Source organism: Camarhynchus parvulus, unplaced genomic scaffold (assembly GCF_901933205.1).
Source record: "Camarhynchus parvulus unplaced genomic scaffold, STF_HiC, whole genome shotgun sequence".
Classification (NCBI taxonomy): Eukaryota; Metazoa; Chordata; class Aves; order Passeriformes; family Thraupidae; genus Camarhynchus; species Camarhynchus parvulus.
Genome location: NW_022148069.1, coordinates 40271 through 54833, shown reverse-complemented (window position 1 = coordinate 54833; position 14563 = coordinate 40271). Strand labels below are relative to the sequence as shown.

Sequence of the window (14563 nt, the reverse complement as noted above, 5' to 3'; positions counted from 1 at the left end):
CCCCAAATCTCCTCCAAAATCCACAAAATCCCCCAAATTCCCCCCAAATGCCCCCAACCTCCCCCGAATCCTCCCCAAAACCCCCAAAATCCCTCCAAAACCCCCCAAAACACCCCCCAACCCCCCCCTCAAAACCCCAAATCCCCCCAAAACCCCCACCCCCCCAATACCCTCCAAAATCACCCAAATCTCCTCCAAAATCCCAAAACCCCCTAATTCCCCCAAATGCCCCCAACCTCCCCGAATCCTCCCCCCAAATCCCCCAAAATCCCCTGAAAATCCCCCTAAACCCCCCCAAATCCCCCCAAAATCCCTTCAGCCCCCCAAAATCCCTCCAAAACCCCCCAAACCCCCCAAATACCCCCAAAATCCCTCAAGCCCCCCAAAATCCCCCCAAAATCCCCCCAAAATCTCCCCCGAAAATCCCCCCAAAACCCCCCAAAAACTCCCCGTTCCCCCTAAGCTCCCCCAAATCCCCTCAAACGCCCCCAAAGTCCCTCCAAGGCCCCCAAACCCCCCCGTGTCCCCCCGGGCGCCCCCGGGCCGGGCCCCACCTCGTTGTCGTCGCCCTCGTCGGCTGCTGCGCCGCTCTCCTCCTCGGAGAAGTTGCTCTCCTCGCTGTCCGACATGGCCGGGGGGCAACGGGGGGTCCTGGGGGATCCTGAGGGGTCTGGGGGGTCCTGGGGGTGTCAAGGAGTGCGTGAGGAGGGGTCCTGGGGGGGATCTGGGGGTCCTGGGGGTGCCCTGGGGGTGTCAAGGAGGGATCTGAGAGGGTCCTGAGGAGGATCTGAGGGGTCTGAGGGGTCGAGGAGCGTCCTCAGGGCTCCAGGGGGATCTGAGGGGGGGTCCTGAGGGGTCCTGAGGGGTCTGGGGTGGGTTCTGAGGGGTCACGGAGTGCGTGAGGAGGGGTCCTGGGGGTGCTCTGAGGGGTCTGGGGGCTCAAGGAGCGTTCTCAGGGCTGTGAGGGGGGATCTGAGGGGGGTCCTGAAGGGTCTTGGGGTGGGTTCTGAGGGGTCAAGGAGTGCATGAGTGGGGTCCTGAGGGGGTCCTGAGGGGTCCTGGGGGGTTCTGAGGGGTCAAGGAGCGTCCCCAAGGTTGTGGGGGTGCTCTGAGGGGGGTTCTGAGGGATCGGGGGGGTCCTGAGGGGTCTGGGGGTGCCCTGAGGGAGCTCAGACGCTGCTCTGAGGGCTCTGAGCGCTCCCTGAGGGCTCCGCTGCCGCCCCGAGCGCTCCCGCCGCCGCCTCCCTCCCTCACCCGCTGCCTTCCGCTGCGGGCCTGGCTCCGCCGGCGCCTGAGCCGCTCCTGGTGCCGCCCCTGTCGCGATTCCCGGGCCCTGTCGCGATTCCCGGTTCCGGTGCCGGGCCCGACCCGCGGCCGCTCCGCGTCGCTCCCGGGCCCCGCTCTCGCGAGACTTCCCGCCCTTCCTCTCGCGAGACTCGGTGGCCTCCGACGGCGGCGCGAGAGGCCCAAAACGCGCGGGGTTTTTTCCGACTTTTTTTTGAGGCGTGACGTCACCCACGCGGGCCGTGACGTCACGGTGAAGCCCCGCCTGTCCCAGGCCCTTTCCCACGCTCCCCTTCCGTGACGTCACGCACACAAAAAGCCGAAGAGTGTCACAAAACGCGGGTTTATTTACCAAAAATCCAACAGTTTACACCAAAACTCCTCAAACCCCCAAAACTCCCCCAAACCACCCCAAAATCACCTAAAATCACCCAAAGCCCCCCAAAATCACCCGAAACCAGCCCAGCCTCTGCCTCAGTTCCCCCTCTCCCACCCCCAGCACCGCTCTGGGGGTGTCCCAGGGGTCTCAGCCCCCAAAACCCCATCAGGACCCCCCAAACCCCAGGGTCCCCAAAACCCCATCAGGACTCAGACCCCCAAAATCCCATCAGGACCCCCTTAAATCTATCAGCGCCCCTCAAAACGTATCAGGACCCGAAAACCCCAATCAGGGCCCCCAAACTCCATCAAGACCCCCCAAATCCAATCAAGACCCCCAAAACACCAGGACCCCCCAAAATCCCGTCAGGGTCCCAAACCCCACCAGAACCCCCAAACCCCCAGGACCCCCAAACCCCATCAGGACCCCCCAAACCCCATCAGGACCCCACCCTCAAAACTGATCAGGACTTGAAAACCCAATCAGGACCCCCAAAAATCCCATCAAGATCAATCAAGACCCCCAAAATAAGGACCCCAAAAACCATCAGGGCCCCCCAGGACCCCCCAAATCCAATCAGGACCCCCTTAAATCCCATCAGGGCCCCCCCCAAAAATCCAAACACCCCCCAAACTCCATCAGGGTCCCCCAAATCCAATCAAGACCCCCAAAAACCACACAAAAAAGGAAACAAGAACGACCCCCCAGGACCCCCCAAAAACCCCATCAGGGCCCCCCAGGACCCCCCAGACCTCCCCAAACCCATCAGGGCCCCGGCGGGGCAGCCTGCCTGTCAGAGACCCCAAAACACCCCCAGGACCCCCCAGGACCCCCCAATCCAATAGGACCCCATGGCCCAAATCAAACCCACCAGGGCCCCCAAAATCCATCAGATCCCCCCAAAAAACCAACGGCCCCCAAACTCCATCAGGGCCCCCAAAACCAACCAAGACCCCCAGGACCCCCAAAACCCCATCAGGGCGCCCCGGGACCCCAAATCAGGTTGGTGCCCTCGAGCAGCGTTGTGCGATGTCCTTGGCCGGGCGATCTGCGCCTTGATCAGGGGCAGGTACTGCGTGTAGGGCAGGCTCGGCGCCCCGGCGCCCCAGCGCAGCCCCCCGCCCTGCCGCCTTGGGCGCGCTTGGCGCCGAGGCCTGCGCCAGGCACCCGCGCTGGAAGAGACAGATTGGGGTAGAATTGGTTTTGGGGTGTTCATGGGGGTTTATGGGGGTTTGGGGCATTTGGGGCTGTTTATGGGGTTACAGCGGTTTGGGCGTGCTTGGCGCTGTCGAAGCTCTGCGCCAGGCACTCGTGGGCCAGGCGCTGGGAAAGAGAAACAGAAATGGGGTGAAATCGGGGATTTTGGGGTGTTTATGGGGGCTAGAGGGTGTTTATGGGAGGTTTTGGGGTGTTTGGGGTGGATTTGGGGCTGTTTATGGGGGCTAGACAGGGTTTGGGGTGGATTTGGGGGGATTTGGGGCCAGGGCGTGCTGTGGGCCAGGCGCTGGGAAAGAGAAACAGAAATGGGGTGAAATCGGGGGATTTTGGGGTGTTTATGGGGTTTTGGGGTGGATCTGGGGGTTTGGGGCTGTTTATGGGGTTACAGGGGGTTTGGGGCGCGCTTGGCGCTGTCCAAGCTCTGCGCCAGGCACTCGTGGGCCAGGCACTGAAAACAGAGACAGAAATGGGGTGAAATCGGGGCTTTTGGGGTGATTTTGGGGCTGTTTTTAGGGTTTCTCACCAAGCACAGCTCCAGCTGGTCACACAGGGGGTTTGGGGTATTTTGGGTTTTTTTTGGGGTTTTGTTTTCGAGGAGGTTTTGGGGTTTCTCACCAAGTGAGGCCCACAGCTCTTCAGCTGGTCAGCCACGGGGGGCTTGGGGGTATTTTGGGTGGGGGGTTTGGGGGGTTTTGGGGGCTGGTTTTGGGGTCCTGGGCACTGGGGGGCACTGGGGGGCATGGGGGGGCACTCCAGCTGGGGGCACTGGGGGCACGGCACGGGGAGCACTGGGGGCACTGGGGGCCCGGGGCACTTGGGGCACTGGGGGCACTGGGGGCACTGGGGGGGCATTGGGGGGCACTGGGGGGGCACTGGGGCCTCTGGGGGGCACTGGGGGGACTGGGGGGGCACTGGGGGGCACTGGGGGCACTGGGGGCACTGGGGGCACTGGGGGGGGGGCACTGGGGGGGGGGGGCACTGGGGGGCACTGGGGGGGCACTGGGGGCACTGGGGGGGCACTGGGGGGCAATGGGGGCACTGGGGGGCACTGGGGGGCGGGGGCACTGGGGGGCACTGGGGGGGGGCACTGGGGGGGGCACTGGGGGCACTGGGGGCACTGGGGGGGCACTGGGGGGCACTGGGGGCACGGGGGGTACTGGGGGATACCGGGGTTTACTGGGGGGGTCACTCACTGCCCGTTGTCGATGCTGGAGTTCTGCACCAGGTTCTGAGCCGCCACCTTCATCAGCGTCTGCGGGCCGGGGGGGGTCACGCCGGGGTCACAGGGGGTCACGGGGGGGTCAGGGGGTGGAGCCGGGGTCCCCCCAGCGCCCCCAGCCCCGGTGGGAAATGACCGGGAGGGTCAATGGTGGGGAGGGGGACAGGGACGCCCCTGGAGCCGCCGGGTCCTGCTCCGGGGACCCCCAAAATCCCGGGGCACGCCCCACGAGAGACACGCCCCCTGCGGGAAAACCACGCCCCGTTCCGGCGGGAAACACCGCCCACTCCCGGCGGCGCCGCCCTCCCCGCGAACCCGCCCATTCCCGGCGGCAAAACCCCGCCCATTCCCGCGGCGAACCCCGCCCATTCCCGCGGCGAACCCCGCCCATTCCCGGCGGAAACCCCCGCCCATTCCCGCGGTAAACCCCGCCCATTCCCTACGGCAAGCCCCGCCCCGTGCGGCAGGCCCCGCCCACCTGCAGGCTCTCCTTCAGCTGCGGCAGCAGCAGCCGGAAGCGCTGCACGGGATCGAAGTCCTGCGCCTGCGCGGTCGCGGCCTGCGCGGGCAGCGCGGGGCCCTGCGCGGCCCCGGGGCGGCCCCGGCCCCGCCCCGGGCCCCGCCGCCGCTCCGGGCCCCGCGGGCGCTGAGGGAGGCCCCGGGCCCGGCCCGGCCGGAGGCGGCGGAGGCGCCGCCATGTTCTCCGCCGCTTCCGGCGCGCGGCGGAAGTGACGCCAGCGGGAGGCGCCGCGCAGGACCGGAAGTAGCGGCCCAAGATGGCGCCCACCATCCAGACGCAGGCGCAGCGCGATGAGCCGGGCCACCGGTAACGGCGCGTGACGTCACCGCCGTGACGTCACATCGCGTCACGCACAGCGGGGGGGCCGCCCTCGGTGGCGGCGGGGTTGGGGGCGGGGGGGGAGTTCCCCCGTGACGTCACCGCGCGGCGTGCGGGGTAAATAACGGGGCGCCCCGTGACGTCACGGAGGCGTTCGGGGATCCCCCGTGACGTCATGACGCGCCCCCCCCTCCCCGCAGGCCGAGCTCGCACCGGACCCTCCCCGAGAGGTGAGCGGGGGGCGGGGAGGGGTCCCGGCCGGGTTTGGGGTGAATTGGGGCCGGTTTGGGGTGAATTCGGGCCGGTTTGGGGTGAATTGGGGCCGGTTTGGGGTGAATTCGGCCGGTTTGGGGTCAATTGGGGCCGGTTTGGGGTCAATTCGGCCGGTTTGGGGTGAATTGGGGCCGGTTTGGGGTGAATTGGGGTTTGGGGTTGGGGCGGTTTGGGGTGAATTGGGGCCGGTTTGGGGTCAATTCGGGCCGGTTTGGGGGTCAATTCGGGCCGGTTTGGGGTGAGTTCGGCCGGTTTGAGGTGAATTGGGGCCGGTTTGGGGTGAATTCAGCCGGTTTGGGGTGAATTCGGCCGGTTTGGGGTGAGTTCGGCCGGTTTGGGGTGAATTGGGGCCGGTTTGGGGTGAATTCGGCCGGTTTGGGGTGAATTGGGGCCGGTTTGGGGTGAGTTCGGCCGGTTGGGGGTGAATTGGGGCGGTTTGGGGTGAATTGGGGCGGTTTGGGGTGTTTGGGGTGAATTGGGGCGGTTTGGGGTGAGTTCGGCGGTTTGGGGAATTGGGGCCGGTTTGGGGTGAATTGGGGCCGGTTTGGGGTGAATTGGGGCCGGTTTGGGGTGAATTGGGGCCGGTTTGGGGTGAATTGGGGCCGGTTTGGGGTGAATTGGGGCCGGTTTGGGGTGAATTCGGCCGGTTTGGGGTCAATTCGGGCCGGTTTGGGGTGAATTGGGGCCGGTTTGGGGTGAATTGGGCCGGTTGGGGGAACGCCGGTTTGGGGTCAATTCAGGCCGGTTTGGCCCCCCGGGGCCCCTCGGGACCCCCTGAGCCCCCCGCGCCCCCCCCCAGGTCCGGGGTCGTTTGCCGGGTCAAGTTCTGCAACAGCCTCCCCGACATCCCGTTCGACCCCAAGTTCATCACGTACCCCTTCGACCAGAGCCGGTACCGGGGGCGCCTGGAGAGGAAATCTGGGGGGTCTCGGGGCGGCTGGGGGTCTGGGGGTCCTGGGGGGTCCTGGGGGGTTTCGGGGCTGATTTTGGGGTTGATTTCAGTGGATTTGGGGCCGATATTGGGGCTGATTTGGTGCTGGGTTTGGGGGCCGGTCATGGTGGGATTTGGGGTTGATTTCACGGGGATTTGGGGCCGGTTTTGGGGCTGATCCCGGTGGGATTTGGGGCTGATTTTGGGGCTGTTTTGGGGCTGATTTCAGTGGGTTTTGGGGCTGATTTTGGGGCTGATTTCAGTGGGTTTTGGGGCTGATTTTGGGGCTGTTTTGGGGCTGTTTTGGGGCCGGTTTTGGGGCTGTTTTGGGGCTGATTTCAGTGGGTTTTGGGGCTGATTTTGGGGCTGTTTTGGGGCTGATTTGGGGCTGTTTTGTGATTTGGGGTTTTGGGGCGATTTTGGGGCCCCAGGTTCGTGCAGTACAAGGCCACGTCCCTGGAGAAGCAGCACAAGCACGACCTGCTGACCGAGCCCGACCTGGGGGTCACCATCGACCTCATCAACCCCGACACGTACCGGATAGACCCGGGGGGTAAGGGCCCCAAAAACTGCCCCTGAAATCACCCAAAAACTGCCCCAAAACTGCCCAAAAATCACCCCAAAACTGCCCAAAAACTGCCCCAAAAACTGCCCCAAAAACTGCCCCTGAAATCACCCAAAAACTGCCCCAAAACTGCCCCTAAAATCACCCAAAAACTGCCCAAAAACTGCCCAAAAACATGCCCCAAAAACTGCCCGCAAAACGGCCCCAAAACTGCCCCAAAAACTGCCCCCGAAAACACCCAAAAACTGCCCCAAAAAAACTGCCCCAAAAACTGCCCCCAAAACTGCCCCAAAAACTGCCCCAAAACTGCCCCGAACGCCCCCAAAAACTTCACAACCCCGCCGACGCGGATACCCGGGGGGGGCCCCAAAAACTGCCCCTGAAATCACCCAAAAACTGCCCCAAAACTGCCCTAAATCACCCCAAAACTGCCCCAAAAACTGCCCAAAATCTGCCCCAAAACTGCCCCAAAACTGCCCCAAAACTGCCCAAAATCACCCCAAAACTGCCCCAAAACTGCCCAAAAACTGCCCCAAAACTGCCCAAAATCTGCCCCCAAAACTGCCCCAAAACTGCCCCAAAACTGCCCAAAAACTACCCCAAAAACTGCCCCCAAAACTGCCCCAAAACTGCCCCAAAATCGCCCCCAAAACTGCCCCAAAACTGCCCCAAAAACTGCCCCCAAAACTGCCCCAAAACTGCCCAAAATCATCCCAAAAAACCTCCAGGTCTGATCCCAAACCCCTCGGTCTGACCCGATTTTGGGTTTTTTCCCCATTTCCCCAGTGCTGACCCCAAACCCCACAGTCTGACCCCAAACCCCACAGTCTGACCCCAATTTTGGGGTTTTTTTCCCCCATTTCCCACAGTCTGACCCCCAAACCCCTCGGTCTGACCCGATTTTGGGGTTTTTCCCCGTTTCCCCAGTGCTGCTGGACCCCGCGGATGAGAAGCTGCTGGAGGAGGAGATCCAGGCACCCACCAGCTCCAAGAGGTGACCCCGAACCCCAAACGGGCACCCCAAACCCCAAATGACCCCGCACAACCCCAAATGGCACCCAACACCCCAAACCCCCCAAACCCCAAATGGGGACCCCGAACCCCAAATGGGGACCCTGAACCCCAAACGGGCACCCCAAACCCCAAATGGGCACCCCAAACCCTAAACGGCACCCCAAACCCCAAACCCCAAATGGGAACCCCAAACCCCAAATGGGCACCCCAAACCCCAAATGGGCACCCCAGACACCCCAAACCTGCCCCAAACCCCAAACCCCAAATGGGAACCTCGAACACCCCAAACCTGCCCCAAACCCCAAATGGTTTTGGGGTGGTTTTGGAGGTGCCTTTGGGGTGGTTTTGGGGGTGATTTTTGGGGCAGTTTTGTGCTAATTTTGGCCTGATTCTGGGTTGATTCTGGGCTGATTTGGGGTCGATTTTGGTGTGATTTTGGGCTGGTTTTGGGCTGATTTGGGGGGTGATTTTTGGAGCAGTTCCGTGCTAATTTTGGGCCAATTTTGGGTTAATTTGGGCCGATTTTGGGGTTTTTGGGTGGTTTTGGGCTGATTTGGGGGTGATTTTTGGAGCAGTTCCATGCTAATTTTGGGCCGATTTTGGGCCGATTTTGGGTTAATTTTGGGCCGATTTTGTGTTAATTTGGGGCCGATTTTGGGCTGTTTTTGGTGGTGATTTTTGGGGCACTTCTGTGCTAATTTTGGGCCGATTTTGGGTTAATTTTGGGTTAATTTTCGGCCGATTTGGGGCTGATTTTGGGTCAATTTTGGGCCGATTTTGGGCCAATTTTGGGCCGATTTTGGGCCAATTTTGAGTCAATTTTGGGTCAATTTTGGGCCGATTTTGGGCCAATTTTGGGTCGATTTTGGGCTGATTTTGGGTTAATTTTGGGTTAATTTTCGGCCAATTTGGGGCTGATTTTGGGTCAATTTTGGGCGATTTTGGGTTAATTTGGGGACGATTTTGGGCTGGTTTTGGTGGTGATTTTGGGGCACTTCCATGCTAATTTTGGGCCAATTTTGGGCCGATTTTGGGTCAATTTTGGGCCGATTTTGGGCCGATTTTGGGCTGATTTTGGGCCAATTTTGGGCCGATTTTGGGCCAATTTTGGGTCAATTTTGGGTCAATTTTGGGCTGATTTTGGGCCAATTTTGGGCCGATTTTGGGTCAATTTTGGGTCAATTTTGGGCCGATTTTGGGCCGATTTTGGGCCAATTGGGGCCGCTGTGGGGCCGCTCTGGCGCCGCAGGTCGCAGCAGCACGCCAAGGTGGTGCCCTGGATGCGCAAGACCGAGTACATCAGCACCGAGTTCAACCGCTACGGCGTCAGCAACGAGAAGCCCGAGGTCAAGGTGAGTGCGGGGGGATTCCGGGGCACCGGCGGGGGCTCTCGGGCGGGGGAGGTTTGGGGGCAGTTTTGGGGGAGTTTTGGGGGAGTTTTGGGGGAGTTTTGGGGGGTTTTGGGGGAGTTTTGGGGGAGTTTGTGGGGAGTTTTGGGGGGAGTTTTGGGGAGTTTTTGGGGAGTTTTGGGGGGAGTTTTGGGGGGTCTCCGGGGTTTCGGGGCAAGTTTAGTGGCTTTTCAGGGAGTTTTGGGGTTTTGGGGGAGTTTTGGGGGGATTTTGGGGTTTTTGGGGTGATTTTGGGGTGATTCTAGGGGTGATTATGGAGATGTTTTGGGGTGATTTTGGGGGTGATTTTGGGGATGTTTTTGGGGTGATTTTTGGGGTGATTTTGGGGGTGATTTTGGGGATGTTTTTGGGGTGATTTTGGGGTGATTTTGGGGTGATTTGGGATGTGGTTTTGGGGTGATTTTGGGGTGATTTGGGATGTGTTTTGGGGTGTTTTTGGGGTGATCCTGGGGCAATTTTGGGAGTGATTTTGGGGTAATGCCGGGCTGTGCTTTGGGGTGGTTTTGGAGATGATTTTGGGGGTGGTTTGGGAGTGGTTTTGGGGCGATTTTTGGCTCATTTTGGAGGTGGTTTTGGGGTGATTTTGAGGGTGACTTGGAGGATATTTTGGGGTGATTTTGGGGATGTTTTTGGGGATATTCAGGGATGATTTTTGGGGATGTTTTTGGGGTGATTTTGGCGAAGTTTTTGGGGATACTTTGGGGATGTTTTTGGGGTGATTTTGGGGATATTTTGGGGATACTTTGGGGATATTCGGGGGAAGTTTTTGGGGATATTTTGGGGTGATTTTGGGGTGATTTTGGGGTGATCTGGGGCGCCCTGGCAGGATCGGGGTGTCGGTGAAGCAGCAGTTCACAGAGGAGGAGATCTACAAGGACAGGGACAGCCAAATGGCCGCCATCGGAAAAACTTCGAGGGCGCCCAGAAACGGTGGGGGGGATTTTGGGGATTTTGGGGGCATTTTGGGGGGATTTGGGGATTTTGGGGAGGTTTGGGGCTTTGGGAGGGGGCTTAGGGTGGGTTTGGGGGCTGAGTTGGGAGGTTTGGGGCTGATTTGGGAGAGGGGTTTGGAGTTTTTCAGGTGGGTTTTGGGAGATTTTGGGGGTGATTTTGGGGGGTTTTTTGGGGAGGGATTCAGACGGTTCTGGGGGGGTGATTTTGGGGAGGGTTTTGGGGTTTTTTGGGGGTGGTTTTGGGGGGTGATTTTAGGGGTTTTTGGGGAGTGGTTTGGGAGCTTTTATCAGGTGGTTTTGGGGAGAATTTTGGGGTTTTTTCTGGGGGTGAGTTTGGGGAGGGTTTTGCGGTGGCTTTGAGGAAGGTTTTGGGGTTTTTTGGGGGAGGGTTTTGGGGTTTTTTGGGGAGGGTTTTGGGGTTTTTTGGGGAGGGTTTTTGGGGTTTTTTGGGGAGGGTTTTGGGGTTTTTTGGGGAGGGTTTTGGGGTTTTTTGGGGAGGGTTTTGGGGTTCCCTGGGCTGTGGTTTGGGGCTCAGCCCGGGCCTCTCCCCGGGCAGATCACTCAGCACTACAGCAAACCCCGGGTGACCCCGCTGGAGGTGATGCCCGTGTTCCCCGACTTCAAGGTGCGTCTGGGGCGCCCCCAGCCCCTGCTCCAGATCTCTGCATTCCAAATTCCCCCCCAAAATCCAGTTCTCCCCCTCTAAAATCCAGTTTTCCCCTACCAAAATCAATTTTCCCCACCAAAATCCAGTTTTCCCCACCAAAATCCAGTTTCCCCCCTAAAATCCAGTTTTCCCCCCTAAAATCCAATTTCCCCCCCAAACTCCCATTCCTGCCCTCCCCAAGTCCCCATTTCCTACCCCCAATTTTTTCTTCTCTCCCCTATTTTTCCCCCTTTCTCCTATTCCCCTCTCACACCCCCATTTTTTGTGTCTTTCCCCCGTTTTTCCCTGTTTTTCTCCATTTCTTTCTTTCTTTTCCCCACTTTTTCTTTTCTCCCCATTTTTTCCCCATTTTCCTTCATTTTCTCTCTTTTTTCCCCATTTTTCCTGGTTTTTTTTCCCATTTTCCCCGTTTTTCCCCCCAGATGTGGATCAACCCCTGTGCCCAAGTGATTTTCGACTCGGACCCGGCCCCCAAGGACACCTCGGGGGCGGCGGCGCTGGAGATGATGTCCCAGGCCATGATCAGGTCCCAAAATGCCCCAAAAACGCCCAAATTCACCCCAAAAACATTGCCAACATCTGGAGACGATGTCTCAGGCCACGATCAGGTCCCAAAATCACCCAAATTCTCCCCAAATTCACCCCCAAAATCCCCCCCGAGGGCCCTGATTTGGGGCATTTTGGGGTAGTTCTGAAGGGGATTCTGGGCTGGGTTTGGAGGTGATTTTAGGGTGATTTGGGGCTGATTTTGAGATGGTGTTTGGGCTGATTTTGGGGGTGATTTTGGGCTGATTTTGGGGGTGATTTTGGGGTGATTTTGGGGGTGATTTTGTGCTCGTTCTGGGCTGGTTTTGTGCTGATTTTGGGGTGGTTTTGTGCCGATTCTGTGCTGATTTTGGTGGTGTTTTGGGGTGTGTTTTTGGGTTGGTTTTGCGCTGATTTTGGGGTGGTTTTTTCCCACCTGTGCAGGAGGGGAACCAGTTCGTGGCTTGGGTGTGATTTTGTGGATGATTCTGGGCTGGTTCTGGGCTGTTTTTGTGGATGATTTTGGGGTGTTTTGGGGGGTAATTTTGAGCTGATTTTTTGGTAATGTTGAGCTGATTTTGAGCTGATTTTTGGGTAATTTTGAGCTGATTTTGAAGCTGATTTTTGGGTAATTTTGAGCTGATTTTGGGGTGTTTTTTCCCCCCCGTGCAGGGGGATGATGGACGAGGAAGGGAACCAGTTCGTGGCCTATTTCCTGCCCGTGGAGGAGACGCTGAGGAAGCGTAAGCGGGACCAGGAGGACGACGTGGACTACGCCCCCGAGGACGTGTAGGGCACCCCAAAACTGGGGAGGGGTCCCCAAAACCGGGGAGGGGTCCCCAGGGGCCTGGGGGGGTCCCCAGAACTTAAAGGGAACCATAAAAAAAATTGGGGGGGTGGGTTTGAGGCTCCATTGGGGTTCTGGGGACTCCTGGGAAATTAAAAATGTGCAGAGAATCCCGGGGGAAATTGGGGAGGAATTGGGGTTTGGGGGGATTCTTTGGGATTTGGGGGGAATTGGGGTTTGGGGAAAATGGGGTTTTGGGGGTTGTGGTTTGGGGGTCCTCCAGGGGGCTCTGGGGTCAGTTCTGGGGTCCCAAATCCCTGCAAAGAACGAACCCAAAGCTCGGGGAGGTTTTGGGGCAGAACCCCGGGATTTTGGGGATTTTTGGGATTTTTTTTTGGGGGTCCCAGGGCCCCTCCCCGACCGCCCCCGTGCTCCCCCGCCCCAGGTATGACTACAAGATCGCCCGGGAGTACAACTGGAACGTGAAGAACAAGGCCAGCAAGGGCTACGAGGAGAATTATTTCTTCATCTTCCGCGAGGGCGACGGCGTCTACTACAACGAGCTGGAGACTCGGTGGGACTGGGGGGACTGGGAGGGGACTGGGGGGGATTGGGAGGGGACTGGGGGGATTGGGGGGACTGGGAGGGACTGGGTTATACTGGGAGGGACTGGGAGGGGATTGGGTGGGACTGGGAGGGGATTGGGGGAGTGGGGGGATTGGGGGGACTGGGAGGGACTGGGAGGGGACTGGGGGGACTGGGAGGGATTGGGGGGATTGGGGGACTGGGAGGGAACTGGGTTATACTGGGAGGGACTGGGGAACTGTCCAGGTCATTACTGGGGCACTGTTGGGGGTTCAGAGGGGTCTGGGGGGTCCCTGAGGGGTTGGGGGTCCCTGAGGGGTTGGGGGGCTATTGGGGCTGTGCAGGGGCTGTGGGGACGTTCCGGGGGTCCCCGGGGTGCGGGGGCGCCCCCTGACCGCGCTGCGCCCCAGGGTGCGGCTGAGCAAGCGCCGGGCGCGCGCCGGGGTGCAGTCGGGCACCAACGCCGTGCTCGTGGTGAAGCACCGCGACATGAACGAGAAGGAGCTCGAGGCACAGGTGCGCGTCGGGAATTTGGGGAGGGGTCCCGGCGCCCCCGGGACCCCCTGAGCCCCCCCCCCCCGCAGGAGGCCCGGCGGGCGCAGCTGGAGAACCACGAGCCCGAGGAGGAGGAGGAGGAGGAGATGGAGGCCGAGAAGGAAACGCCAGGATCGGGTTCGGGCCCCAAATCCCCCCCTTTTCTACCCAAAATCCCCCTCCCCAAATTCCCCCATTTCCCAGCCAAATTCCCTCCCCAAATCCCCAATTCCCCCTCCCCCAAATTCCCCCATTTCCCACCCAATTCCCCCTCCCCAAATTCCCCCATTTCCCCAGGCAAACCCCCTCCCCAAATCCCCAATTCCCCCTCCCCCAAAGCCCCAATTCCCCCTCCCCAAATCCCCAACCCCCCTCCCCAAACCCCAATCCCCCTTCCCAAATTCCCCCGTTTCCCACCCAATTCCCCCATTCCCTCCCCGACTCCCCCAGCCCCAATTCCCCCTGGTTTGGGGGGCTCAGCCCACTGAGGACCCCCTGCCCCCGGCAGACGAGGAGCGGGACAAGGGCAGCGAGAGCGAGGAGGAGGAGGACGAGGCCGAAGGCTCCGGCTCGGCTCGAGCGCGGGGCGGCTCCGCCCGCAGCGAGGATGAGGAGGAGGAGGAGGAGGAGGAGGCCGAAGGCGCGCGGGGCGCCGGGGGGGCAGCGACGCCGCCCGGGCCGCGCGGGACCAGGAGGAGATTTTCGGCAGCGACAACGACGAGGAGGAGGGAGGAGGAGGAGGAAGAGGAGGAAGAGGAGGAGGAAGGCAGCGAGGCGGGGGGGGGCGCCCGCAGCCCCCAGGTCAGCGAGCGAGGAGGGAGGAGGAGGAAGAGGAGGAGGAGGAGGAGGAAAGCGGCAGCGAGGCTCCGAGTCCTCCAGCGAGTGAGGAGGGGGTGACCCCCCGACCCCCCAGGCCCCGTTTTGGGGCAAAAAAGCAGCGGCTCGGGGCGGTTTTTGTGTTTAATAAGGTCAATGGTTACCAGCCATATCATAACAAAAGGATTCATAATAAAATGTATCTAAAATAACGATTTTTGTCTCTATTTCGGGGCCGCGGCGCTACAAAGGGGGGGGGAGGGGCTGTACCGAGGGGGGGCCCGGGGCGCCCCCACCCCGGCGTGGGGGAGGGGCGGTGTTGTACCTAAATTTGGGGCGGGGGTCGTGTCCCCCCTCCCCTCCCCTCGGAGGGGCCAGGACAGAAATAATTAATTAATAATAATATAATAACAATAAAGAGCCAAAAAACAAACAAAACAAAAAAAAGGAAAAAAAAAGGAAAAAAAAAAAAACCCAAAACGAAAAAAGAGAAAATAAAATCCGCAAATCCCCCAAATCCTGGGATTTTTAAAAACGGAGGAGACGCGACCCCCCACACGACCCCT

The 14563-nt window shown here is 60.1% G+C and overlaps 2 protein-coding genes across 2 annotated transcripts; one reads left to right on the top strand and one right to left on the bottom strand.

Moving 5' to 3' along the window:
• Positions 1-4070: 4070 nt before the first annotated feature.
• On the bottom strand, positions 4071-4921 carry MED29 (mediator complex subunit 29). The gene is given in 3 exon segments (XM_030969701.1): positions 4071-4133; positions 4579-4695; positions 4697-4921. Coding segments are annotated over 3 exon segments (282 nt in total). The 5' UTR covers positions 4799-4921.
• PAF1 (PAF1 homolog, Paf1/RNA polymerase II complex component) lies at positions 4751-14209 on the top strand. Its single transcript, XM_030969698.1, is given in 15 exon segments — positions 4751-4926; positions 5139-5168; positions 6011-6103; positions 6574-6695; positions 7635-7701; positions 8971-9073; positions 9958-10058; positions 10636-10708; positions 11173-11276; positions 11948-12064; positions 12508-12636; positions 13058-13163; positions 13232-13319; positions 13690-13838; positions 13841-14209. Coding segments are annotated over 15 exon segments (1701 nt in total). The 5' UTR covers positions 4751-4876.
• The last annotated feature ends 354 nt before the right edge of the window (positions 14210-14563 follow it).